The 27,584-nt window shown below is 39.2% G+C and overlaps 2 protein-coding genes and 1 long non-coding RNA gene across 3 annotated transcripts; 2 read left to right on the top strand and 1 right to left on the bottom strand.

Moving 5' to 3' along the window:
* Positions 1-275: 275 nt before the first annotated feature.
* Positions 276-5,662, top strand: gprin3b (GPRIN family member 3b). Its single transcript, XM_043245367.1, has 2 exons — positions 276-443; positions 3,029-5,662. The coding sequence occupies exon 2, from the start codon at positions 3,127-3,129 to the stop codon at positions 5,086-5,088; it is 1,962 nt and encodes a 653-aa protein (XP_043101302.1). The 5' UTR covers positions 276-443; positions 3,029-3,126; the 3' UTR covers positions 5,089-5,662.
* Positions 5,663-10,020: 4,358 nt separating this feature from the next.
* Positions 10,021-27,167, top strand: zgc:154142 (uncharacterized protein LOC555481 homolog). The gene is made up of 20 exons (XM_043229413.1): positions 10,021-10,289; positions 11,250-11,386; positions 11,691-11,784; positions 12,812-12,952; positions 13,281-13,378; positions 14,704-14,830; positions 14,937-15,143; positions 16,297-16,518; positions 19,170-19,310; positions 20,730-20,966; positions 21,169-21,354; positions 22,051-22,160; positions 22,536-22,636; positions 22,954-23,231; positions 24,333-24,496; positions 24,649-24,832; positions 24,934-25,152; positions 25,277-25,414; positions 26,001-26,225; positions 26,320-27,167. Exons 1-20 carry the CDS (start codon positions 10,163-10,165, stop codon positions 26,466-26,468), a joined length of 3,285 nt encoding a protein of 1,094 aa, XP_043085348.1. The 5' UTR covers positions 10,021-10,162; the 3' UTR covers positions 26,469-27,167.
* On the bottom strand, positions 20,807-23,054 carry LOC122332154. The gene is made up of 4 exons (XR_006248460.1): positions 22,915-23,054; positions 22,713-22,769; positions 21,159-21,333; positions 20,807-20,948 (listed from the first exon to the last, which is right to left on the bottom strand). It is a non-coding gene; the product is annotated as an uncharacterized LOC122332154 (long non-coding RNA).
* Positions 27,168-27,584: the final 417 nt, after the last annotated feature.

Genomic DNA, 27,584 nt, shown 5'->3' with positions numbered 1-27,584 from the left:
TATATTATATTATTTTATTTTTTATATTTTACTTAATTGTGATGGGTGTAATAATTACAAAGAAACAATAAAAAGTGTAAAGTCACTACTTTTTCCACAGTTTTAATTAAAGTTATATAAAAAAGGTGAGATTTGGTGATAGGACATGACTAAAGGTCCTTCTCAGAGATCAAGTATATTTCTTATTCTTCCTCGAGTTTTTAAGGAGCGTTGGCTCCACCTAGCGGTGCGAGAGAGAAGCGCACGCGTCCTGCTGCCAGCCGCCACAGGAAGATTAAACTTGAGATTCGGATGCGCTTGGAAGGCGTGGTTTTATCTCACTGACACGCGCCTAACATTCTTTCATTGATAATCCGTCGAGCGCACCAGCTAGTGCACGAGCAGCGCGTCAATAGCGCACTAATCCAACGCAAAATGATATGAGACGGACGCGCAGGCACCAGGTAGGATCTTTATGCCCGTGTATTCTCATCTGCAGCTCCTACAGGGACACATCACAGCGGGGAATTTGCCAACAAGGTCAAGTTATGAGATTTCTATAGGTGGCAAGGATTTGTACGCTAGATGAATGGGTGGGTTCGGCATTTCAGGGGGGAAAAATGTGAAATGTTTTTTTTTTCAAAATATTGTTCTCATGCAAAGCTTTTGTTTTTTTAATGGTTTGCTTGAGAAAATGACAAATGCTCATATTTAAAAAAATTATACCAATGAATATAGGCTTAATTACTAATGTCTGGCTTTAGTGCTACTGCATTTGTGTGTGTAGGTCAGGTTTTGCTTATATTATGGGTGATCAAATGCTTACACAAAGATAGAAAAACCTGAAATCAGCTATGCTGTGGCCAGTGAAACTATATATATATATTATAGCTATATATCTCAATTGTGCTTAAAAATGTTAAATGCAAAATGTAATGTACAGGGGATTGAATATCATTAGTTCACTGTGTGTGTGTGTGTGTGTGTGTGCGTGTGTGCACTCGTAACCCAATTTAAAGATGAGTTTGCTAGTGTTTGCAAATGAATCGTGAGTGTCTTTTTTGTAAATTACTGCACGCACTGCAATCTTCCGTCGTATTTACAGCCCAATCAATATGCACGACTTCATCCTGCTAAAATTGATTCTTTTAGGGTCATTTGTGTAGTCTTTTGTTAACCAGCTCTTTGCAGAGATACTTATGAAGATGCATCCCCCCCCCCTCCGCCTGGAGTCTGGATGCACGTCTGTTCTTGTGAGAAATCTGCTGGATATAGAAACGAACATTTAATATGCGACGCCAGAACTTAATAATATTTGATAGTGTGTTCCCCACCCCCATCCTCCTGCAGATGCGAGCGTCCTCCGAACGCCTCTCGTCAATGACGGGTCACGATTTGAGACTTGGCGTAATTGACTTTCATGCTTTTGTCAGGCAATTAGAGTGAATGTTTCCGCAGTGACCAGTGAATCGTACTGGCTCAGTGTTTTGCTTTTTATTTATTTATTTTGTGTGTGTGTGTGTGATCTGGCGCACAGAAAGGAAGGAAAAGGAAAGAAATGTAAAATACCATAGCCAGCATACCATAATAATACGAACTACAACAAAAGGACTTTCATTAGCACGCAGAACTGCTTTGTTCGTATGCATAGCCATGGTAAAATATAAAAAAAACATAGCGGGTTTGCATATGCAATGCATATATGGCATAATGTTAACTGACGAATCTATATTTTGGTTTTATATCGGTCTATAAACAAACATTCTTAGTGATATAGTATGATAATGATGATTATTGCGATAGTACAAAGTAGCTGTTGATGTTTCGGCATGCTCCGGATACTATGAAACCCTAAACGTGTTAGTATCGCATGCTTTTCCAATGAGTCTATGGCTTCATTGGTGAAACTAGCATCGCTCAGTGTTGCCGAGGCTGATCTTTACCGTGAATCAGCTGTGGTTTGAGTTTGACTGTCAGATTTCCATTTTTGAGGCTCCTCGGGGCTATTTGAGTTGCTAAGGTCAAACACAGAATAATTGCTTACCAGCTCCTCAGAATAGAGAATGATACAGAATATGGTGGGATGAATTCAAATACTGACTGAGTGCCATTTACCAGTGAAATGATCATAAAATATTTTGCTAATTATCACGACATATTGCTTTGATACTGTAATTGCTTTACTGCCTTATTAAAATAAACGTTCAAATCTGATAGTAAACTAATTGTCTAGGTATATTGCAAAAAAAGTGTTGTTGTTATCAGTTATGCTGACTGCAGTGTATTTGTTTTGTAATTATGCCAACAAACTACCTTTAGGACCTACAATTCAGTTTTGTAATGAATAGAAGTATTGAACATTACATACAAATGAAAATTTCTATGATATTTCGAATATTCCCAGTGTACTGAATGTCAAATTAATTCAGCAGAATAGATACTTAATCAGAATTTTGTACTGCATATATGTTGTATAACAAATTTTGATTATAACATACAAAGAAAATGTTTGTTTTTATTTTGTTTATATATATATATATATATATATATATATATATATATATATATATATATATATATATATATATATATATATATATTATATGCACTGTTTTTTTGCATTAAAAGTGCATGTGACAGACACAATATTAAGCATTTCCTAAATATTTTATAAGCCTGTGTAGTAACTGATGTCAAAAAAACGATGTTTCTATTGATGTAGCACTTGACTGAACAAGTAAAGGATGGCACTGCTACGAGTAATGGCTTATGATGGATTAGTTGTACTTTTTGTTTCATTTTAGTGGAACTACGTATTGAGCTGTTCTGTACGGTTATAAATAACCTCAAATCTTCACGCTGGAATCACTGGAACACTTTCCTACTATTCGTTCTTGTTTTAGTTTCTTGTGTTCCCTCCTAACTGTGTATATGGTTTGCAAAATAAATGGCAGATCCAAACACAGTTTGTTCATAATGATCATAAGAAGACAGGAGTAGGTGTATCTCCTCTTGTGTATCTAAAACTATTTTTATCTGTCTGCTCTAGGGAAGCCTTGGAGGGGACAATATCAGGCTTTCAGGAGGGAACCAAACTGAGTTTGGAATATTTTGACTTTGGATTTTCATCACACAAAGGCGTTCAACATGGAAAATGTACCAAACCCCAAAAGGACTGTTACTGTCCAGATGATGCCGCAGCTCGCCAATATAGATGTGCTGGGAAATAAGGAGTTAAATGCTAACTGGGACATTGAGCCAAAGTTAACCTTAAATCAGGATTGCTCCTCTGGCCAAAAAACTAAACCAGATCAGGATAATATGCACCTCAAGTCCTCCATTAAAGATTCCCACACCACTCTTCTTGGAGGAACTGTCCTTGAAGACAGAAACATGTCATCCCGTGACAGCGAAGATCACAAGCAACCTCAAAATAGTCACACAAACATGAAGATGACAGGTCAGTGTGCCAGGAACGCTGAAGGTAAAAAAACTGAACGTGACATGAATTCGAATTTGAACACTGTCCTTTCAACATCCGACCCATCGTCTACAGCTAAATGTAACCAGGAGAAAAATGGCAATAGCACAACAAAGACACTTGAAAACGAACAACATGAGCCCAAAGCACAGAGCAAAGCATCAGTAGTTGAAGGAACTAGTGCAATCAAAGAGACACTACACAATCAAATGCCAAGCCAGGCTCTGGCTTCCCTTGAGAAGGATTTCTCTCCCAGCACCAACAACACAGTCAAAGACATGCCACTTTTATCCCAACCAAAAGATGCAAGTTGCACCACCAGCAGTAGCCCATCTGAACTGGTATCCTCCACCAATGCTCCTAAAACCAGTCACTCTCAAGTTGCAACAACCGAAACCTCTCAGTCAGCACCTGGGACAAGTATCAAGACCCCACAACCACACGAGATCCATCATACACCCGCTAAAGAAGGCAAATGTAGCGATGATTGCATGAAGAAGGATTTTAAAGTGGAGTCTTCAACTAGCAACGCTAGTCACACGGAAGCGATCGATGAAGAAGTCCAAACGCAAGGAGCTTCTCCTGAAGAGCAGAAGTCAGTCCACTGCAAACTCTATCGAGAGGCATCTACCATGACTTCAGCCGTCGAGTTTAACCGGCCAAGCATGCAACGGCATGACGCAGAAGTCCAGGCGGTGGCTACGGTCTGCAGTCAATCTACAGCCACTAGCCCAAGTCTTCTATCTTTACAACCCCATCAGGGATCAGCTGGCCTGCTACCCGAGGAGACTGACAGCATAGCAGTGGTCGTGGAGGTGAAAACCACCTCACAGATTGATTGCAACACACCATCTGTTGTTACATCCAGTACAAAGCCTCCGCAGTCTGGCACAGTGATGGTGCACGTAGATGCTGACCTTCAGGAAGAGTCCAAGCTTGGGGCCAAGCCTAAAGAGCCTCTGCACAACAGCCAAAGAGGATTTTCGCCGCTTCAACCCGTCTATCAGATCAATATTGAGACCTGCAGCCAAACCAAACAATCGAACGAGACTACCTGTCACCTTCAGAGCCAAGGTTCACCTGCATCCGGTCCTGATAATGTGGCCTGTGTGCAGGAACCTGTCGCAGCATCTGATCAGCACCTCCAAGAAAAATCGGCCAAGCCTCCAGCATCCAAATCCGAGAAGCCTAAGGAGGCAGGATCTGCAAAACCACCAAAGGATATAACAACGGCTACTCCTCCAACATCAAGCTCCACGCCACAGAGCAAAAAGACAAACCGGCAAAAGCAGGCAGCATCCAAGCTGGAGACTGAGAAAGATGAGCAAGAGGCCAAACAGTCGAAGAAGAGCGTGCATGACGTCGTGTGGGATGAGCAGGGTATGACGTGGGAGGTATATGGAGCATCAGTAGATCCCGAGTCGCTAGGTTTTGCCATTCAGAGTCACCTGCAATGCAAAATCAAGGAGCATGAGAAGAAGATCATCGCTCAGACGGTCCTCAGAAAATCCTTGTCTTCGCCTCCCGGCAAGAAAAACAAGAGAAGGCAGGTTAACATCAACTTCAGGTCCATGTTTCAAAATGTTCGCCGACCCAATTGTTGCGCACGGCCGTCAGTGCTAGAGTGAAAGACTGCGCAAAAGCATGTTGGGAGATTTCTCTCGTTTGATTATTGAGGAGTTTGTTAAACATAGAAACTAATGGTGATTTGATTGTCATGTGGAGAACAGTAATATTCAAGAAAATATTTTTAGAAAAAGATGAAATTATTTATGGTGATAGTAAAGCTATAATGATGTTTAGAGTGCAAAGGCAATAATTGTAATTAATATATTAACGGTAATGATAATATGTAGTAATCTGCATGTGTATTAGTTCAGAATGGCAGTCTTCTAACTACCCAAGATTATGCACTGTACTGACGAGCAGATGTATGCATATAACCTTTTTAACGGATTTGTTTAGCTGAAATATCTTTGTAAACTTTCCAAGTAGTAGATATTCCTTTTGCATAATTTTATTTGTAACATAATGTTGATTTATTGTGAATATCGAAACTTTTTTAATTTGATTTAGAGTTTCCCGATGCTTGTTGCCATACTTGGTGTAAACTGAGCCCGTTTCTGTTTAAGAATCCAGCAGTGATGTTACTATGATTTTATATTAAAATGAGAGAAAAAAAAGTTACTGTGTTTACAGCAATCAATGTTGTTCACGAGTGTTGGTTTAGCGAGCATTTCACAGCAGTATCTTATTCCACAAAAATTTACATACTGCATATTAAATCGCTCACATTAATGTGGAAATAATGATGCTAATGAGACACTTAAAGATACATCAGGGATTATTTGGGGGGTTTAAACATCTATTACATGAGATCTCATGTGTACGTCATGTTGTATAATAAAAAATTTATATCATTACAATTTACATCATTTAGGAACTGGTCTTCATGTGACTCTGCACAACTTTACAACACAAAAATACAGATGAATCTAAAAAAATGCACAAAGCTTCTCTATTATTCATACCATAATTAAGACCGCTAATAGATTCCCCGTGGATCTCAGATTTAAACTCGCTGTCACCCTGCTGGAGTTCTGGGTGATTATTAATGCATTGCTGTATGATTGCTATATGATTTTTATGGGTGGTTGTTTACTGGGCCAAATCTGTGGTCTTCTGGTTTCCAGATATGACTTGGGTCTTTTTTTTAAAACCGGTATATGATAATATTTTACTGGGTTTATCAACTGCAAGAATAAAATCCAAAATTTGCTTAAAATTATAAAATCGATTAAAGTCAAAGCCAATTATCTAAGGTAAAATTAGGAATTATGTCAAGTCAAGTCACCTTTATTTATATTTATTATATTTATATCAGTTTTAACAATACAGTATCAAAATGTATTTTGTGCTGATGTGTTATAGCACCAGATTTTTTTGAATCATTGCCTTGTGCATGACTGAATGTTTTGTGTTTATGTGATGCATGTACAAAATACATGCTTAAAAGCATTCAAAACCAAACATTTAATAGGTCATGTGGAATCAGTATGTTTTCAGGTCGTACTGTGAGCAACCAAACGCAATGCCTCATTTACTGCAGGGAATTCTGCAGTTCTCCTAACTGCAAACCCAGCAAGTTCTCATGCATTTACAGTACATATCGTAGTCTATTCCCCTGCATCACTGTATAGAGCTCTCTTCAGGGCCAGCAGCAGGAGATTACATCAGAGCTTCTCCCCGGTTGTCTGATCAGTTTTGCATCAGCTGCCGTCTCCATCACAGCTCTCTTTTGTTTACCTGCTGCTGCTGCATTAAATAATTGGAAGAGCTCCAGCGCTTCCTCTCATAGCAGTGCTCCCCACGGAATATTTGCCCTACATATGTTTGTGCAACACACACACACACACACGCGGGGGCACGCACACACACACCTTCATTTACTCTCTCTGTCCTTCTCCTATACTGTACCTCCCCCTGGTTTGGTCTATATTGTATGTATACAGAACTATGCATGAGCAACTTGATGTCACATTACAACAGGCTGCATAAAAAAAAATACAGAAATATTGAACGCCGAATAAAGAAGTTACAGCCTTTTCACAAGATACATGTGCATTCTGGTTACGTGATGACGGGCACGGTCTCTTCCTATTAGCCACGATTTGTGAGAGGTACTTTGAGAATATTCAGTCTCTTCATCGGCTGATATTAAATGTTAAATAAAAACTGTGCAAATAGCTGCAGGGTGACAGACCATCATCTTCGACATGCACCTGATCTCACGCCGAGACGCCGCCTGCCCTTCACTCTCCTCCTCGTCTTAATTAAATCCTGACAATATGGTGCTCTTCACTCACAGCTTCGGCTCCCAGCTAACAGTGACGTCCAAATCAGGTGTCAGTAACTCTACACTGTACCCCACACATGTCTCTATGGCAGGTGATATTGACATAATATTACATATAATACATGCACCGATCAGCCACAATATCAAAACCACCAAACAACATTGATGGACGACCGTTGAACCAGCATCAATGTTACAGGCGCCCAAAATCACACAGAAGAGCTACTGTAGTTCAGACTGCTAAAAAATGTAATGCTGTTCATGATAGAAAGATGTCAGAACACACAATTTTTACAGAAATGGGTTGCCTGTATGAATATGAGGATGGAAGGGTGCATGTGCATTGTTTGTTGAGGAAGCGATGGCAGCAGTATGCGCTATGCATGTAAAGAAGGCAGTCCGGCAGAGGCAGTCTTTTGCTCTGGGCAATGTTCTGCTGCATGTTCTGCTGTAAGACCCAAGGTTTTTCAATTCACATAGATGTTACTTTGACACGTACCACCTACCTAAGGATTATTGCAGGCCGCGTGCTCCTATGGTGGTCCACAACTCCACAACACAATGGAAACAAGCTGCAACACAACATACACCAGTCAAAAAAGCCACAACACAATGAAATTAGCACAACCCAGCAAAAACAAGCCACAATGCAGCAAAGTAACACAACACAACAGAAGCGGGCCACAAGGCCCTGATATACTTCAAACTAAATCGAAGAATGAACTGAAAATCACCAAAGCAAACTTTTTGGGAAGTTCGTTTTGACTCCCAAACACCTTTGAGCTACCGTTGGTCCCAGACGGTTAAGCAATCGGTGGTTGTGTTCTGAAACTCCACCTTCTTTGACGCAGGATTTTTTTCCCTGTTCGTTTCTCATTCAGCTGAGATCCGGCAAGGGAGCAACATCTCCAAGCCACTATAGCTGAGCTGCCACAGATATATGCACACATATACAATCGCTCGCGGAGAGAATTAGCAAAACGTAGCGAAAGCAATTTATTTCTAAAACAAAGAAATTACAATAAAGCCTGTGTCAACAACCCGGAGTTATGCAAAAAGCGATGTAGAGAAACATCAAATGCAAGTTTTCTGAAGACATGAAAAGAATGAAAGGAAAAGTAGCAAGCAAATAAATATTACACCATACAGCTGCTGCAAATTTAAATGGCATACAATAAATAAAGCTTTGTTCTTAACAACATTATAGGCTTGATCTGTATTATCTACACCCCGCCTCCAGCATTGCGAGGCTGTCAAAATATTCAGAAACTAATATTCGCTCAGCCTTCTCAAACTTTTTTTCCCCTCAAACGTATATTGGTTTCTACAATGTAGCAAAATAAGCACCACACAAGAGAAATGAGCCACAACGCAACAAAATTTGCATAGTATACACCTCTTATGCTGTGGTCTTCTCTGATGGCAGCGGTCTCCTTCAGCAGAAATATTGTTTAGGAATGGTTTGAGGAACATGACGAAGAATTCAAAGTGTTTCTTTGGCCTCAAAAGGAGCCAATTCTGCTCCTAAAAAAAAAAAACAACACTGCATTTTTAAATATCTCTTTTATCTGTTTCATTTGTGGTTTTAGCACCTGTAGTTGAATCAGAAGGTTTGATTGGGGATACATCTAAAGTCTGCAGGGTTGAGGTCTCTCCAGGACCAAACATTGATCTACGGGATGCGCTGATGAACGAGCAAAACCGACAAATGGAAAAAAATATAAAATGGTCAATTCAACAAGCTCTCAGAGAGATAAAATCTCTCCCGCGATGAGAACATTACACTTGATAAAGGTCATTCCTGGTATTTATGAGAGCAACAAACACAGCTCCTTATTATCTTCATAAGATAATGAAATGCCACTCTGTGCAGAATTTTCTCCAGAATTCCAGAAAGAACCTTAACGAGAGTCTTTGAAGAGTGAGACAGATAGTGACACTGCTTTCCAAAAGCTCTTTCTGAAAAAACTCTGGTTGAGCGACTGAGCATATATGGGCCGCTTCAGTGAAAGGGGCTCTTTAAAAAGACCCTCTTTCATTTGCTCCGTTCAATGCCGGAGCAAACAGGCCTTGACAGTATGTGTGGCACTGCAAGCTGTTCTTTTTCTTCTCTGTTGATTTTTTCTTCACAAATACAAAGTGTTCAGTCAATTGCTGGCCCTTAGGGTGTTTATTTTTAGACCCAATATATCCAGGTATTTGTATGAACTTAGAGGCATTGTGTCCAGACATGAAGGAAAGCCTTAAAGGGATAGTTTTTGCCAAAAATTTTTCATCATTTACTCACCTTCATGTCATTCCAAAATGACGCACAAAAGAAGCTATTTTGAAGAATACTTCATACAGTGACAGTCCAAAACCACATGACTGCATGGACAAAACAACACAGAAAAATTGCTTTTTTGGATTAAATAATCTTTAAAGTATTAGTATTCTCTCTCTAATCGTTTAATGAGATAAATAAAAAAATTAATTATTTTATCTTCAACAATTTTACTTACCAAAGTCTACAATACAAGCAAGATACTTCTTATGTAGTTAATCATTTGAGACGGTAATCATTGCTTTCACTTAACCGATAAGACTTCCTAGATTAAACCAGTACGATTTCCTAAATTTACAACCTGACCTGTCACACATGCAGTAAAGTGCATTAAGGAGGTACTTGCAGAAATTGCTTTTGTGGAGTTGCACAGCAAACCCATTTGAGAGTAAAGTGCAACTCCACAAAGTTCAACACAACATTATAAATATTAGACCATCTGCAAGGAGAATGTTACTCAGTTACGGCTGAAGACCTCATTTATCTGTTTCTCGCCGAAGAACCCTGAGGAACATCAGGACAGATGACGTCCAAGAAAGGTCTGACAACATTAGAGAAGAGCTTGATCTTTCTATTTGTAGCCCTGACTGCAGTCACTATTGGAATAGTTGTGGTGTTTGTCATTGAGAGGAACAACTCAAGTCCAAAAGGTGAGATATTGCTGTTCCAGATCCGTAGGCTATATATTTCGAGGTAATTAGTTTTGCACACTCAGCTCTGACTTTCACTCAGATATAAATGCAGATAAAGCATCTCAATGGTACTGAATAAAACAAAAGAAAACGTGTAATTAATTATGATTCAAAGGCCCTGTAATGTCAAATCAATAAACTTGATCAATGCCACAGAGTTGTTTACTTGGCAAACAACTAGTTTAAAATGAATCTCTGCTCCTTAACATTCATGAAAAATAGTTTGATAATGCTTTAGAGTAAATGATTTCCTGGCACTCTTTCTTTGCCTTCAGATGCTGCCTGATAAACTCCAGCTACAAAGCTCACTCTAAAATAACTTTTGAATGATTGAGCTTATTGAAAAAACTTTAAATTACGGCTCAGTGCAACCTTACTAAACGTTAAATCGAATCGGCTTTACTGAAATAACACTATTGTGAATTCTGTGGCACGCAATGCATATAATGCAGCATTATTCTTTGCAGAAAGCACTGGAAAGTAGCATATACATGTAAATTATGTAGTTAAACGGTATAATGCTCTCAAAAATAGCTCTTTGGATCTTCCGGTAATCACTTTCTACTTCCAGAAGTACTTTTTCACTCTGGTGCGCAATAATGAGAAATCTTCGTATTACACCTCAAGTAAACTTTGTAGCAAAAGTTTCACTTTAAGCTTAAGTTTCACATAGTCATTAAACTTAAAGAGTATTTTTGCATTTCTAATGATGAAGGCGGGTGAGTTATATACACCTATTGGTAAACACACACATTATCCTTTCCTTTCGAATTCAGTTAGCGCACTAAAAATGCATTATATTCCACGAGGCTGAATGCATGAAATAGCTTCACCTGCGGGGTGCTGCTGAGGAAATGTAATCAATCTGTTTACACAGGCGATGTCAAATTCTATTCCTCGCTCTGTCTCTGTCCACAGAGGATGAGATCGATACGGTATGTGGGAGTCTGCAGGAGCTGACGGCTTCCTCAGGGGAATTCTCCAGTGGGAATTACCCCAACAGCTACGACAATGGCATGAGCTGCAGTTGGCATATCACAGTAGAAGCCAATAAGGTACCGGATGACACTTACCTCTGCTCATTAGCCGTAGGCTGCTCATTAGGACACTGTAAGGTTTTAATGACCTACATGCTTTGGCTTTTGAGAGCACCTTCCACACATAGAACTTCAAGTAGGGACTCAAAGCCTTAAAAACATTAGTTATATGTGCTGTTTGGCATTGCATTAGATACAATAAGGTATTTCATTCCTTGAATAAGTTTTAATTGTGCCTTAAATCCATTACAAAGTAATGGGACACCATTTGTACCTTATTTGTGGAAAGTGGCAAATAGCAAAATGAGTTTTCACCTTCCAGGTGATCCATCTCTGGTTTGAAGACTTCTCTATACAGGACTCCAATACGTGCGAGGCCGACTTTATCACTCTCAAGGACGAACTGGGCATTATCGGTGAGTCTTGAGCAGTGGCTGGTCACCGTTTTGGCGAAACCATTTCTGTTCCCTGCAGAGAGTCAGGGAAAAAAAGTCACTGTAAGTTAATTACCAGGAGCGCAGAAGCGATCTGCCTGCATTTATTCCAGAGGGCATGAGGCAATTAACTTCTGACAGATTGACTGAATGTTACCGGTCACCATTTTTTGGCTGTTGGGCCATTGCATATGCTGAGCATGTCCTGGCAAATTTTCAGTTTGAATGAAAGGGCGCACAACAAAACAAACTGAGATTGGCCACTCTATCTAAAGCGAAAAGCAATGTATTTCCCTGGATATTCTAGTCCAGCGGTTCTCAACTGGTTGCTCACCACCCAAAACTGGGAATTAATGCCACTAATGCTTAATTAATGCAATATACAATACAAAGATTATTTTCATCTTTCACATTTTATGGACAGTAATTTTCCAATTGAGCCTGTGCCATATTAATGGTTTATGGTGTAATATTAAATTATAATTGCAGTGCTTAATTTTAAGAACATTTACACTTTATTTTACAGTGTCTTTGTTACAGTGTAATTATATATTTAAGTACCATGTAATAATAATGTATAACTAGTAATTATTATAGGATTAGGATTAGAGTTTTGTTTAGGGTTATTACATGTAATTTTGAATAATTTACTATTATTAAATAGTCAGTCTCATGATTAAAAGGTATTTATGTATCAAAAGGTATTTATGTTGGATGCATTATGTAACTATAATGCATCCAAAAGGTTTATTTTTTAGTTTTTTTTTTAAATATCACTTCAAACAAATGTAGTTACCAAAAATACTACCTTTTTAAAAAAATAATTAAAATAAATATATATAATATATATAAATATATATATATATATATATATATATATATATATATATATATATATATATATATATATATATATATATATATATAAATAATATATATATATATATAAACATTATACACTAACATGTACTAACATTATTATTAATAATATTATATGTTTCTTCTACAGGGAAGTACTGTGGCTATTCTTCACCTAAACCGATAGTGTCCTTAGGAAACAGCATTTTTGTGTATTTCGACACCAATGACAGATACACAGAGAGAGGATTCAAAGCCCTGTACCGTGCTGTGGCCCCTGAGACAACGCCAGGTAAAGACAATGGGCATTGCATAATGGATTAATTACATAACAGTATTATTAACACACGGTGGAAGAACATTTGAGATTTAACAATACACGTCTGCTGCGCCTTTCATATCATCATTTAGTGACTGTATCTTACTCTGCCAGATACTGAGGAGCTGTTATATGTGTCTCGCTGCAGCTGACCTAGAAAGAGGCAGAGCGTGTTAGTGCGCGTGTGTGTGTGTGTGCGTGTGTGTGTGTAACTGGGGTGTATTGGGAGGGGGGGTGCTGTCAGAATACCCTTTTGGTGTCTCTCTTTGCAGCTAAATCTCTCTCGTTCCCATGCTTCTAGAAATAGTTGGGGCTGGTGGCGTTCTTCAAGGTGACCATGGGGAGCTGTTGACCCCCGGCTTTCCCTCACAAAACTACGAGAACGGCGCGCTCTACCAGGTGCTTCCAATGATCAATATGACCTCTACACCTGCTCTTGATTTATCACAATCTGTCATTTTCCAGTTTGCTCTCTGGAGCTTGCATCTTTGTCCTTTTCCACCTACAAACCGATTCCTCTGAACACTGTGTTCAATATCGGCTGCCTTACTCATGCATAACCTTCACCATCAAAAAGAATCACATGAAGACATTTGATTCGTGTGTAAATCCCTCTGATTTTAAATCTGTAGTGTAATCATCACTATTAATATTGCTCGTTCTTACAGCAACTTCTGTTACTATTCCAAGGACTTGATTGTTGGTATATAATCAGAATAAATGAAAATGGCTAGTATCCCTTTTCATTGTGGATTCGAGCATTTTCAGCAATTTTGCCAATGCAAATGAATCCAATCTGAAGCTCTTTATTGTCTTTATCAACAATACATTTTGCAATCTGAGGCACATTTTTGTTTGCTAGTCATTGCATTTTGAATAAGAACCTCACCATGACATGACTGCACGCACCTAATTGTTGTTTTTGTCTTGATGTCATATCAAAAAAGAAGGTTTTTTCAGCAATTAGTTTAATATATATTCAGCCTCCTTCACTGACCACGTTTGTAAGAATATTTATGAAAAGATATATTATAAAAGGCGTGTGTGCATGGTATTTTTGAAACCGACTGACAAGATTTAACTGTTCATTTTTTCCCCCCTGTTGACTGGTTATTACAGGTCTACAGCATACTTTTCAAATACTAAAGAAGTGTAATTCATATCAAGCTTGTTTATATGATGCTTATATGATGCTTTTTCAATCCGACTGAGCAATCAATCCAAATACAAATGTATTTTTTGAATGTACAGCATTCAAGGCAGAGTGTTTTTCCACATGTCCAAAAATATAGTTGCATCATATTTTGACAAATTGTTATGAATAATGACTCCAGTGACACTCAGATTGCACACACACACAGGAAATTGTGCAGTTCGTGAGCAGGATTTGATGATCGGTTTTGACATGAGGGGCTTTGATTGTGGAAGTCAGATTGCTGGAAACTTCCTCACAGCGTGGCTCCATCTGGCAGGATATTTACCCACATCAGCTAATCTACAGCCAGCCTTCCAGCCTTGACTCAAAACTAACTAAAGATGCATGAGAAAGCACAATTTCAATCACCAGCCCTGTCAGGATACCAAAATTGCATTTGGATCGGTTTATGCACTGCACATGTGGAAAATCAAAATGGCAAAAATAGCAGTTTAAATAAAATGTATTGTAGTTAAAGGTGAGGATTATATATAATATATAATATATTTCACTTGCATGGGTCGCCCAGTGGATGATACACGTACCTGATGGGGAAAAGGTCCGGCTAACATTCACAGCGTTTAACCTTGTCCCAGAATCATGTGGTGACTTTGTGGATGTCTATGACGGCGCTTCGGATGGTGCCGCCCAACTGGGTGAGAACTGACATTTACAGAATCCAAAAAGCTTGCCTTTGTTCCTCGCCGAACATCTGTGCACTCATTTTCATCTGCCAAAAAATATAAATCTCAATTACTGTAGGTCGTTTCTGTGGAAACAGTCTCCCGGCTCCGATGTTGTCTAGTGGCAGTAGTATGGTGGTACGTTTCAAGTCTGATTCGAGCGTGACTGCCAAAGGCTTCAGTGCCACCTATACACTAGCTAGTGCCCCACCAGTTACAACCACTCCAAAGACCACAGGACCAACGATTACCACACCTGTCCAGACCCAAACACCTGCTCCAGAAGGTGAGTACAGTCAAACTGAATCAATGGCATCACATCCCTGATCATTATAAAGAAAAGGACTGTTGTTCATCAAACCTCCTGTAGTCTAATGACTTTCCACTGACAAGAATATAAATTCTTTCCACAACTAAAGATGCACCTTACACAGGGGTGGCCGATATACCGGTAGACACTACTTACCAGAATAAACTTTGGCATATTAAATTGATCAGATAAAGGCATTTATGAGACTTTTTTCGATTTGGACGTATTCTTTTCCAAGCGCTGTCTGAGAGTCGTGTGCACCTGAAGTATGGAGTACTGCTGGAGTATGGAGTTATTTTTGCCTCGTTAAATACACACACTTGTAAGTGTCAAAGTGTGTCTTTATCCTCATAAACACACTAATGTCGGTCTTAAGGTAAAACTCACGGCTGAAAATGAAAACGTGTAACAGTACATTGGATCCATTAAGCTCTTAAAGTGACAGCAGTCTAAAATTCCTTGTCATTCGTATTCATCAACCAACAAAAGCAAGAAACTCTTATTGCTCTTGACTGAATCAATTTTGTAACTTTAATCAGAAATATGCAGTGGCCTATTATAATAATTATTAGTATTTTAAAAATTTTATTTGGGCAGAATTATGAAATTTCTACGGTTTCAAACATTTTGACCTGATAAATACCTGATTTAAAGCAAATATAACTTGTGATATATAGTTATCATTAATTAAAATTGCTATATTGCCCACCCTTAATCTTACATTACAGGATATATCTGTATCTACTTTGAATTAATTTAATGAAATATGTTGGCAGATATACTGGTAAATCTGAGCACAGTTTGTGGTTCAACTGGGGTATTTTTCCCCAGGAGAAATATTTGTGAAGCTGGAGACTTAAGCATAAGTCTTCATTTGATCATAATTGAGTTTAATTTTGGCCCAGCAAAAGCAGCTGAGGAATTCAGAAAGTTCTTCTGTGGGGGATATAATTTAGTGCATCACTTGAACAAAATCAATTAAATCTACTTCGTTAAGAAGCATTTAGCAGCGCCAGGCATGACATGCTTTCGACCCTACATGAATCCAGATGATATTTAAACACTGCAAGGTCTGATGAATTTCTTTTTTGCATTATTGCTCCGACAATAACGCTCGCTCTCCGTTCAGACTCTGGCTGTGGGTCCTCTGGGAAGCTGTCCGGACGTAAAGGTCAGATAAACTCCAAGAACTATCCTCGGGCTTATCCTGCAAACTTGAGGTGCTCTTGGGACATCTCAGTGGATGAAGGCTTTCTTGTCAAACTGCACATCACTGATCTGGCCATCGTGGGTGAGGCGGGCCAATGCGGCAAAGATAAACTCACCGTCACCGACAGTCAGCAGTCACTGGGTAAGATGCGACTCTGACAAGACAAGATTTCTGGAAAATACTATTTCAAGGTTTCTCCTTTTATTCAGCGTATTACTTTGTGTTTGATAAATGGTTTCTTCAAACTCGCAAAGAAGAGTTTTGAAGTTTATTTCTCTCAGGAAATGTAATCTAGTCTGCAATCTGTAGTATGTTGTAAACAATGTTGTGTTTAAATCCAAAAATCACCTCATTTTGCAGTTGCCCGAAACTGAATTATTAAAACTGGACTTAATATTTGAACAGACTTGTCCTATTTATATGTGACACATCCTCCAGTAATTTAATTAGATGAAATGTGTCAAGCCAGCATAGCACTGTGCCAGAACGTGGCCTATCAGAGACGACCTTCGACTCTGTTTTGGGGCCCATAACTAACACTAAATGGCACCGCTGGCGCAAGAGTAGCTGGCGTTCTCATCGCTCTCTCTTATCCCTCGCACAAAGGGGCTGTAAAAACTGATTATCATCAGTCTCAGCGAGGCATGAGCCAGCAGGCGAGCGTACTATAAATTACGGCTCCTTATTACCGAACATCAAACAGAGCTGTGAGCAGCCGATACGCTTATCTGCAGCAGCTTTTCAAGGACTGCACGCCAGATACTGTCAAAAAGTCCCAGTGCAGGTTAAGGAAGAATAGTAGAAAAAGTGTGAGGGAAAAGACCAAGAGTTTGGGATTTTGAACTACAAGGAAGGACAAAAAGGACGAGTGCTTCGCTGGCTCTTTGCAAGGCACTGAGCGTGCAGAGCTCTCAAACAAAGTCACCTCATGTCGTTCCAAAGTCGTCTGACTGGCTTTCTTTCTTCCATGGGACAAAAAAAGATTAATCACTCTTATATGGGGAACAGAACTTACAGACGTTGAAAAGTATAAATATAGTACATCAAACTATATTTGAAGTCGTAAAAACTGGTTTATGTTAAAAAATGGAAACGTAAGATATTAATGCATGAAAAAAGCGACTAGTACATTCTTTAAAAAATTCCATGCAAGGGAAGTCCATGGAACTACATTTCTATGAAACCACTGAAATGCAGTAAAACCGCACACAAAGGGCTTTGAAATTAATTTAATAAAAACAAGTTTAGTTTGGGTCCACCAGCAGTCATGGATTTTACGGCTCATTTGTTTCGACACTGTGCCCTTACTTGCCACACAAGTGTGTGTGTGTGTGTGTGTGTGTGTGTGTGTGTGTGTGTTCATCACATCACTTTCTTTATCCTGGCTGTCGAGACGAAGCGGTGTGTTAGTGTTACTTCTGCTGACAGCCTGTGTTACCCTGAAGAGAAGAATAGTACAAACAGTTTGAAATAAAATGCATAACAATGTTAACCTCAACAATACAGACAGTGAATCTTAATATTATTAATGTTACATACTGTTTAAGTATAAAAAGCACACTCTAGAAGTGTTTATTTGCAGTACAAAATAAATCGCCAGTTTCACATGCAGGTGTTTAACTTAATCATGTTTTTTTCTCCACTTGTAGAAGCGTTTCCATTGTGTGAGCAAATCATTTAAACTATGAACTGATTCAACCATTTAGTTGGCTAACAGACCCATTAAACTGGTTGAGAAAAAAATAACAGACTCAGAATCTGATCTCTTCTGGAACTGGTTCCAACTGAGGGTGGCATAATAGCTAAAAGCAGACTCCCCTTGTTCCCCGAGTGGTCTGATCATATTCGTTGAGCATATCTACAATGTATTTAGGTCCTATGCCTGTTAGTGATTTATAAACTAGTGAAAGTACTTTTAAATCAATCCTGTAAAGACCTGAGGACTAGTGTGATATGCTCAGATTTTCTGGGCAATAATCCACCCTGCTAAAGGCATGTTTCTCAAAGTCTTCACTGGAAACAGTGTTTTTGAGATGATAGTATGCAGATTTAGTTTTGAAACAACTACAGAAACGAAGGTCCATCTCCAAAATCACCCCAAGATTCTTGACTTGAATTTAAGTTGTTTGACCCCTAGAGTCAAGGTATGCATTCACCTTGTGGACTTTATCTTTATTTCCAAATGCAATGAGTTTTCTGGCAATGAGAAAATTCTGGCACTGAGGGAGTCGATGGGGCTGTAGTCATTTGGAGATAAGGCTAAGTAAATCTGGGCATCATCAGCAGAGCTATTATTATAGTCATTATTTGACTTATACAGGCTAAACAGTAGCGGTGCAAGAATTGAGCCTTGTGCCTTCATGTTATGAACGTCCGTCTAGACTCTTTGCTCTCCTATACTCACATAATAACCTCTCTTTTCTAAGTATAATCTGATCCATTTAAGTACCATCCCAGAAAGCTCGGCCCAGTTTTGTAGTCTCTCTAGAAGTATGTTATCATCTACAATGTTATTTTATCTTCATTTTAAAAATGAGCATTTTTTTCGTATGGACTTCGATAAAAGAGCCTTTTAATTTCTGTTTATTTCTAAGTGCCAGAAAGCTTATTTTAGACTGTCTTATATAAAACTAAATTACAACTATTAATGTCTTGTTGATGCAAGAAACTAACCTTGTGCCGTAGGTGGCCTCGAGTACAAATGATGCAAAAGCAACAATGTCAATGTTCTGACTTTGGGCCAGGAGATGGAGAGTGGTGCAGAAACTTTCTCTTTTATCTCTTTCTCTCAGGCACACACTGTGGGTTTGTTCTTCCCCCGGTACTTATCAGTGTCAGCAACAACATGTCGCTAAGTTTCCAGTCAGACTCTCGGCTAACCGACCGTGGGTTCTCTGCCACATGGCAAGCTGTGTATCCAGAGGACCTTTCTGGTAAAACACCTCACAAACTTATAAAGACATCTATCTACTCACACCTACACACACACATATACACACCTCGGATGAATCCTGCTGATGTGGCTGCCATCAGCAACCCTGTGTGTCTTGCGAGATTTTCTATGCGTGTGTCCCCTATGGATATTTTGAAGTCAAGGTAATGAGGGAAGAATAGCATTGCAGAATAACCGTAGGAAACAGTGTCATAAACGCGCAGTCAACATCATTTAACGGTCCCATTTTCACAGTATTTCAATAATATTTGACAAATTTCATTCTAAATCTGTTGCACATCCACAAGCTGGAATAGTGCCAAATCGTTCAAAGAAATGTCCTGACTGACACAGTGGCACTTGAAAGAGCGATATTTCACAGTAAATATACAGATTCTTGGATTTATGAAAAACATTTCCCCCTTCGCCAGATGCTACACCCCTAAAAAAGGAGAGGAAACCATCTGTAGTCATGCTGATTGACGCCTGCATTAACATGCATTGCAAGCGCTCACAGTTAAAGCTTGTCTCTGTGACATATTCTCTTTAGACTCACAGTAAATTCTGCCTGCAGTTTCCTTCTGCCTGTGCAGCCAACCAGAAATGAATAAAAAGAAGGCCTTATAGAACATTTTATACCGTATTTCTTTGCATTTTATTAACCTTTAATGCTTTTTCTATACTACAAAAATGCTAATAAGCCACAAAAATATGACGAACAAAATAAATCCTCACATTTTCGGTGATTGTCTAATCCTGCACATGATTTCAGACAATTTTTACAGTGCATTATGTATATAAGATTTGTTTATATGGCCAAAGATATCAGTGAAGCATTATCGCTTTTTATTGAAAAACTATGAAAGTCAGTCATAATTACAACAGAAGTTGGATTTGTTTACATCATGATAATGACTTTCTCTAATAATTATACATAATTACATTTTATTTTCATTTATTTTTATAATAAAAATGCTATTGTTTCTTTAATAATTAAAAAGAATTAATTGTAATTTTATATTGTTATCCACCATAAAATATTGTGAAATTAATTTTGCTAGTTGCTCAATGCATCAATTGTCTCTATAATTTTTATTTAAGCTGCAGACACTTTTACCACAGCAGTGCACTGTTTGTCCTAAATATGCAAGGAAATATTTTATATGCAATTACAACAAAAATAAAACATATGCCACTGGCAAGTATAGCAAAAAGTTAATTTTGGACATTGGTGACATGTGGCTTGTCCTGAATCTGGGGCTAAAACCTGAGATGCCATGTACCAGCTGACTTCTGCTATAATAGCAAGACACAATTTTCTGACATTTTGCTTGGTTGGAACAATTCTACCTTTAACTGTCACATTTTATAGCCGTTACTCTGTCCGAAGGCACCAAACCTCATTTATGATGTCCTGCAGATATCCAGGGATGTGGAGGTTTCTCACAGGAGGAGACAGGCATCGTGAAGTCTCAAAACTGGCCCACGAACTATCCAGCTAACAGCATGTGTCTGTGGACCATACGCGTTCCCAAGGGGAAGACCATTAAATTGACGTTCACTCATTTTGACGTGGAAGAGGCTGGCATCCTTTTTGGCCAGTGCAATGACAACGTGGTAGTCTACGACGGAACACAACCTGGAGCGAAAAAATACGGTGAGCGAGGACAAGGATGTTATTGAAAGCGTTTTCAAGGGCGTCTCTTTATGAGGCCCTTTAAAAACTGTGACATATTTATAACCTTCATTCATTCACACCAGACATATGTTTACCATATACTATCCACTAAAATGGTATGGCTTTCGTGCTTTTAAAAGGTCTATAGGCAATATATTAAATTAAATTTACTTCCTCACAGGGCCCTTTTGTGGCTCCAAAATCCCTGCCGTCATCGATAGCACAACCAATGAGCTTGTGATACGTTTCTTCGCCGACTTTTTCATCGAGGCCAAAGGTTTTCATGCACACTGGGCTACGGATTCCACGTTACCGACCCCGACTGAAGCTCCGGTGCCGCCCAACCCTTGGGATGACATCAAAATAGGCATGAGCAAATACACAAAGTCATTTCACAATTAACATTTAACATCATTTCCAGCTAATTAATATAAATTAAGAGCCAATAATATTTATATATGGGTGTGTGTGCAAAAACAGACTCTTTAACAATTCTCTAATCTTTTCTCTGCCATAGAAGAACCCAAAAATCTTTTTCAGTCCCCAAAGAATCTTTCAGTTATCCATGAACCATCGTTGGATGATTTTTATATTTTATAGAACCTTTTACCACTTTAAAGAACCTTTTATGGAATGGAATGATTCCATGGATAGTTTATCATGGAACCATGCCACTAAAAAAACCTTCATTTTAACTTTTTATATACTATATATGGCGTATGTATGCAGGTAAAATGTGGAGCGGGGCAGTACTAAAGCGTGTTGCATTGTCACATAGTTTTTGAACACGTCAGAACAGCTTAGCACTCACTACAATTGCATAGCAGTACTCAAAACCACGCCGAACACCCTAGCAACGACCTGAAAAACCACCTACAAAGGCTGCTAGAAGCAAAAGCCCCGCCATAATGGTCATCATTTTCCAGTGCAGTACCAAAATACCCTTTGAAAACTAGTCTGTTTTTTTTTCTGGGTAATTTAGAGCGAGGGTTATTCACAGCTGAAATCATTGCGCGTGTTAGAAATCTCTGCAGATAAAAGCCTGAGCCCTCTTCTTTCACAGACTGGCCCGAGAGCTGCGGGAAGCCCACGATCCCTCCGGATGTCAACACTCGCATAGTGAATGGAGAACCTGCCAAAGCACACTCCTGGCCGTGGCAAGTATCCATGCAGGTACAGTTAAGCCTTCATCTAATCTCACACCTTAACGCGAGGAGATTTCAGCAATCCTATATTGCAGGAAAGATAATGTTTGCCATTTTATCTTATTAAAGATAAAATTCTGTTTATACAAAGCTAATGATATGTGAAATGAACAATGATATAACCAGGGTCGATGTGCTTGAGGTCAGTTATTAGTTCAGCTTGTTGCTATTATCATTATGATTATTATCTGTGTTTGCTAAGGGAAGCATCGATATTAATATACTCAGGACTAGGGATTTAAACAAACCTCTAATCCTAAGTATTAAATGTTATATGTAATGCATAACTCGTGCTGCATCAAAATAAATGCAGAAATTATTTTTATTCCCATTTTTGTTGAAGGTTTTGCGTGATTCTGAGCCTTCGCCCAAATTCGGTCATACATGTGGAGGAACTCTCATCCATAAGAACTGGGTCCTGACAGCTGCTCACTGCTTCATCAGGTTATATATAGACATACATGCATAAATACACACACACACACACACACACACTACATTGACAAAAGTATTCACTCACCCATCCAAATAATTGGAAACAGGTGTTGTAATCACTTCCGTCTATAAAATCAAGCACCTAGGCAAATACACACACACATATATATATATATATATATATATATATATATATATATATATATATATATATGCTTTAATTTATCTCTAATGGAGTACATTTGTATCTGGGTCTTGAGCATACTGTGATCACACTGTGTACTTACGTGTGCGTGTGTGTATGTGTGTGTTTGAACTTTTATCAGGTATGCCGATGAGCTGCATCGCTGGAAGATGTGTCTAGGGAAACACAACCTGACCTTCTCTGAGCTGACTGAGCAGTGCTTTAACGTGCTTGGCATCTATCGTCACGAGGGTTTCCAGTACCCAACTGTGCCAACTGTGGAGTTCGACATCGCCCTGGTGCGGCTGGATGGAGAGGTGAAGCCCAACGACTACATCGATTTCGCCTGTCTGCCTTCATCTGAGGAGGTCCTGCCCGGAGGGAAAAAATGCTACGCCACTGGCTGGGGAGATGAAACAGGTCAGGTTATGGTTCTGTGTTGTCCAGCCACTGAATCGTAGTGATAGAGATGATAACATTTTGTGGTGGTTTTGCAGTACTGCTGTAAGTATGCAGTATGCATATATAAATAGATAAAAGGAACTGAGAACAGTCAAAAAACACGAAGATGCTTCTTGCCAGTCATGTTACTTTTGGGAAGGACTTCCTCTTCGTGGGTAGCTGACATCAGGAGGTCACTAAAAATATTTTGATGATCATTAAAAAAGCTGCCTATTAAAAAGTTATTATCGTAAATAAATATTTTTTAGACAATAATAATATACACCTATTAATAAAACGTATGATATTTGTTTTTGTTAACTGAAATGAAGCTGAAATCAGGGCATTTTGGATTGTTTATATACAACTATACATTTTAAATGCTATGTGCTTATTATTTGTTTTTATTTCAATTAATCAAAATGATCACAAACTGAAAAATATTAAATGAAAATATAAAAATTATAAAGAAAAAATAAAGATTTTTGGTGATATCTTAACAGTGTGTCTCTCTGCTAGAACCAGCTAACATTATTATAGAGTGATTGGCCTCATGGCATTCTTACTGCTCAAAATCTTTTTTTTCTTTTTACTGTTACAGTACTATTTGTACTGTTTTTTCAGCAGCCTCATTTGATTTAGTCAATCAATCACTTTTTTTTATATAGCACTTTTAACAATACAGATTGTATCAAAGCACTGAACGGTATTAAACAGGAGAATGGAGTGATAGTGATGTATTTTTTATTAAATGCAGACACGGTCTCTGTAATCACTAGAAATTAAGTGTCCCCATTTAGTTTATAAACATGTTTGTCCTAATGCATACAGACATGCACTAAAAATATACAGATCCTATATATCCAATATATACTCACTGGCCCACATATCTGCCAGTCCTGATAGTCCCCAAAGACTCTGGAGTGGTTGCGCCATCTGCTGTGCAGTTATGATAAGGCATCCTGAAACGAGCACTCGCACTACATTAGATTAGAATCCGTATTTACCTTTTAGCTGCCTTTACCTCTGAGATGCAATAAGAAAAATAATGACTAATACGTGAAATCATCTTGCCCACAGGTAACTCCACCGCTCCCAAAGTCGCTGAGGCATTGAACCAGGTGGCCCTGCCGGTAGTGCCGTATGACACTTGTAAACGCATGGACTATTGGTGGTTCCAGGTCAAGACCTCCATGATCTGCTGCGGCTACACTTTACCTGATGAGCTCAAGTCTGTATGCCAGGTATGGAGTGATGCTGAGATAAAAAAATAAAAATAGTAAACAGCTCTTGTATTTAGCCTGCCTTTGTTGTGATGTGCCTATGTGCCTTTGATCTGCAAAACAACAAACCAGCTAAAACAATCTACACAAATGTCTGTTGCTCAATGTAATAGGGTGACTCAGGTGGACCCCTGGTATGCCAAGACGGCCCCTCGGCTGCCTGGGAGGTGCACGGCATCACTAGTTTCGGTCCAATCGGCTGCATCTTTGATAAGAAGCCCAGCGTCTTCACTCGTTCCTCTGCCTACCTGCCTTGGATTGAAAACATCATTCGCAAAGACATCTATGAACTCACCAGTACGTCCGCTCACCGTTGCTGAACTGGACAATCTTTCTCATTTTTGCAAACAATCATAGATTTTAGAGGGGAGCTCATAACACACTCTCGTTTTCTCCAGGTTCTGGTTGTGGTGGACTAAAGGATCTGGGCGGAACGGAGGGCATGCTGGCATCAATGGATCACCCAGAGAGTTACATTAACAGAGCATCCTGTCAGTGGAATATCCATGTGCCCACAGGGAAAAACGTCTACCTTCGCTTTAGCAACTTCTCCCTGGAGGAGACCACGCTGTGCCTTAATGACAAAGTCACTCTCAGCGATAGCGTGGGCACTCTGGGTACGCAGACATATCCCATGAGGCTTGTCCATATATATACACTAGTGTGCTCTCAGGTGGGCCGCCGTAGTGTTTAGGGAATGCGGATGAGATATACTCTGTGTACTCTGTCTCTTTTTCTCAGGTACATACTGCACATCTCCTCCGAGAGATCTAGTCACGGCTGGAGACACACTGACAGTCAGTTTCTCCTCCAATGACAAAATAGTGGACACAGGGTTCAGTGCCATTTGGAAAGCAGTGGATCCTGCTGACATAGATGGTGAGTGTAAAAACACAACATTTCTTTAAGTTCGCTCTCTGAGTAAATATTGTTCATGCCATCGGATATATTTTAAGTGTTTGGGTTATGGTCAGTGATGTTGGTTAAGCAAAGAATTACTATTGGTATTTATCATGCTTTTAAACACGCCCCTAACACCAGAGCACATTACTTTTCCTAATGTAGGTAAAGCTGAATCATGGATGATTTGTGCGATTGTCTCTGTTAATACTGTTAATACGTAGGAGCATGTGAGTTTGTTGTGCTCGGAGCAACTTTAAAGTCTGGTAGTGTGTGATCCTCGGCTGTGTAGTGTGTGATGCCTAGTGTTCAGATTTTGAAAGTCGTTAAGTGTATTCCACCCTTTAGCTGACTCCGAACACTGTAGGAACTGTATAGCAAGACCTTTCAAAACATTTTATCTAAACATCCATCTATCTATCAACCACCCAATACACCATATTATCTACATAGCAGTAAGCTAACAACCCGGTCAGAACACTAGCCACCCATAGCAACACCTTTGAAACGTCAAAAAAAAAAATTCAGAACACCGTTTGGCCTACTTTTGTCTGTTCATCTCCAGCTGCTGTTGGTTGCGGTGGGCACTTCACCAGTCAAAAGGGGGAACTGCAATCACCCAACTGGCCCAATGAGTACCCGAGCCAAGCGGTGTGCACCTGGACTATCTCTATTCCCTCAGCCACCGGAATCCATATCACCTTCGCTCAATTTGAACTGCAGGCTGTTAATTTGCTGGGGCAGTGTGTGGATTACGTGGAGATCTTTGATGCTGCCGGGTCATCAAAAGGTTTGATAATGCTCCATAGCATCTTTGATTTTAAAATGTCATTGGTTTTATAGTGAATTCTCCCATTTTCAGACTGCATTTTCTCTTAATTCAGGAAAATTCTGTGGCTCCGGCCCACCATCTGTAACTGTCAACGGAGACAAGGCCATAATCCGCTTTCTCAGTAATGATGCTAACCAGAAAAAGGGTTTCCAAGGACACTGGACAGCTGATCCTGGTGTTTTCTCAAAAGAACACTTCTAATCGGAAAGAGCTGTTTGCGATTGACTGTACTGACAGATTCAAAAAGAAATCAAAGCTATCTTTTCATAGACTGTCAAAAGCTAACAAAGCAAATTGATCCGGGCACCAAAACATGGATTTTCCATTGACATTTTGTCACATTTGTTGAATTCTGGGGTAAAAGCCATATCCTAGGTTATATATTGTATTGACAACTCACCAATTAAATCTTTACCGTTTAATACTCTGTTGCTAAAAATACTGACAACACCCTCATAGTAATGACCTACACAGTAACGACCATTCAGTACACAATAGCATCCGCATAGTAACACTCTGGCAGCCTCCCAAAACATCCCATTAAGCCCTCCGAACACTGTAGTAACCGCATAGCGATCTCCCGTTTGCCACTAGCCAATGTGGTTACCATGACACCCGGGATCAGCCGGGTTTGCCTACCCTAACCCTTGTATCATGCGTGTTATGTAACAGGCCGGTCAGACGAACAATTACCTGTTCATTGACTGATTTAGTTAAGCATCTGTTGTCATTTGTTCCAGTTGCTATTCGGTGATTAGTGAGTATCAAATTATATTAATGGCACATTTATTGCGAAGGAGATTAAGGTGAGAATGTAAGGACATACTGTGCCTTTTGAAATTTCAAAGGACAACTTGACACTCGGACACATGCTTGAAAACAATAAATAAATCAAGCTATTGTGCCCTTCAGTTGTGCTAATGCTTAACCGGAAATTCCAACGTTGCACTTACTTCCTTCTAGTGCCTCCTGCTCCTTATTTCTCACTTCTTTCAGCCCCTCGGTGTTCATTAGGCTGACTCTGGTGGTCTGCTTGTGTGTCAGCCGTCATGAAGCGCAGGGAGGTTCATGGTGCAGTGAGTTTTGTTCCCGTGAGATGAGAAGCCCAGTTTTCACCCGTGTGCGAGTGGTCAGAAAACAACACCAAGTGCTACACGCAAGAAACACTGGGAAACAAAAATGTGAAAAAACAAAGAGTAAACAAGGTTTATTGTTGATATATTTCGACTATACAGATTATTTTGAAATACTAATAAGTTAATCACGAAAACCAGGCCACATTTTAAAGTTTTACAGTTTTACAATACAGCACTGCAT

Source organism: Puntigrus tetrazona, chromosome 1 (genome assembly GCF_018831695.1).
Source record: "Puntigrus tetrazona isolate hp1 chromosome 1, ASM1883169v1, whole genome shotgun sequence".
NCBI lineage: Eukaryota > Metazoa > Chordata > Actinopteri > Cypriniformes > Cyprinidae > Puntigrus > Puntigrus tetrazona.
Note: the sequence above shows the minus strand (reverse complement) of the source record. Positions and strands in the feature narration are given on the sequence as shown.

Excerpts from the sequence above, each read along its gene's own strand:
- gprin3b (XM_043245367.1), top strand. The coding sequence starts at position 3,127 with ATGGAAAATGTACCAAACCCCAAAAGGACTGTTACTGTCCAGATGATG.
- zgc:154142 (XM_043229413.1), top strand. The coding sequence starts at position 10,163 with ATGACGTCCAAGAAAGGTCTGACAACATTAGAGAAGAGCTTGATCTTT. Across the intron at positions 16,519-19,169 it reads CGACAGTCAGCAGTCACTGG|GCACACACTGTGGGTTTGTT; the intron begins GTAAGATGCGAC and ends TCTTTCTCTCAG. Across the intron at positions 20,967-21,168 it reads ACCTGGAGCGAAAAAATACG|GGCCCTTTTGTGGCTCCAAA; the intron begins GTGAGCGAGGAC and ends ACTTCCTCACAG.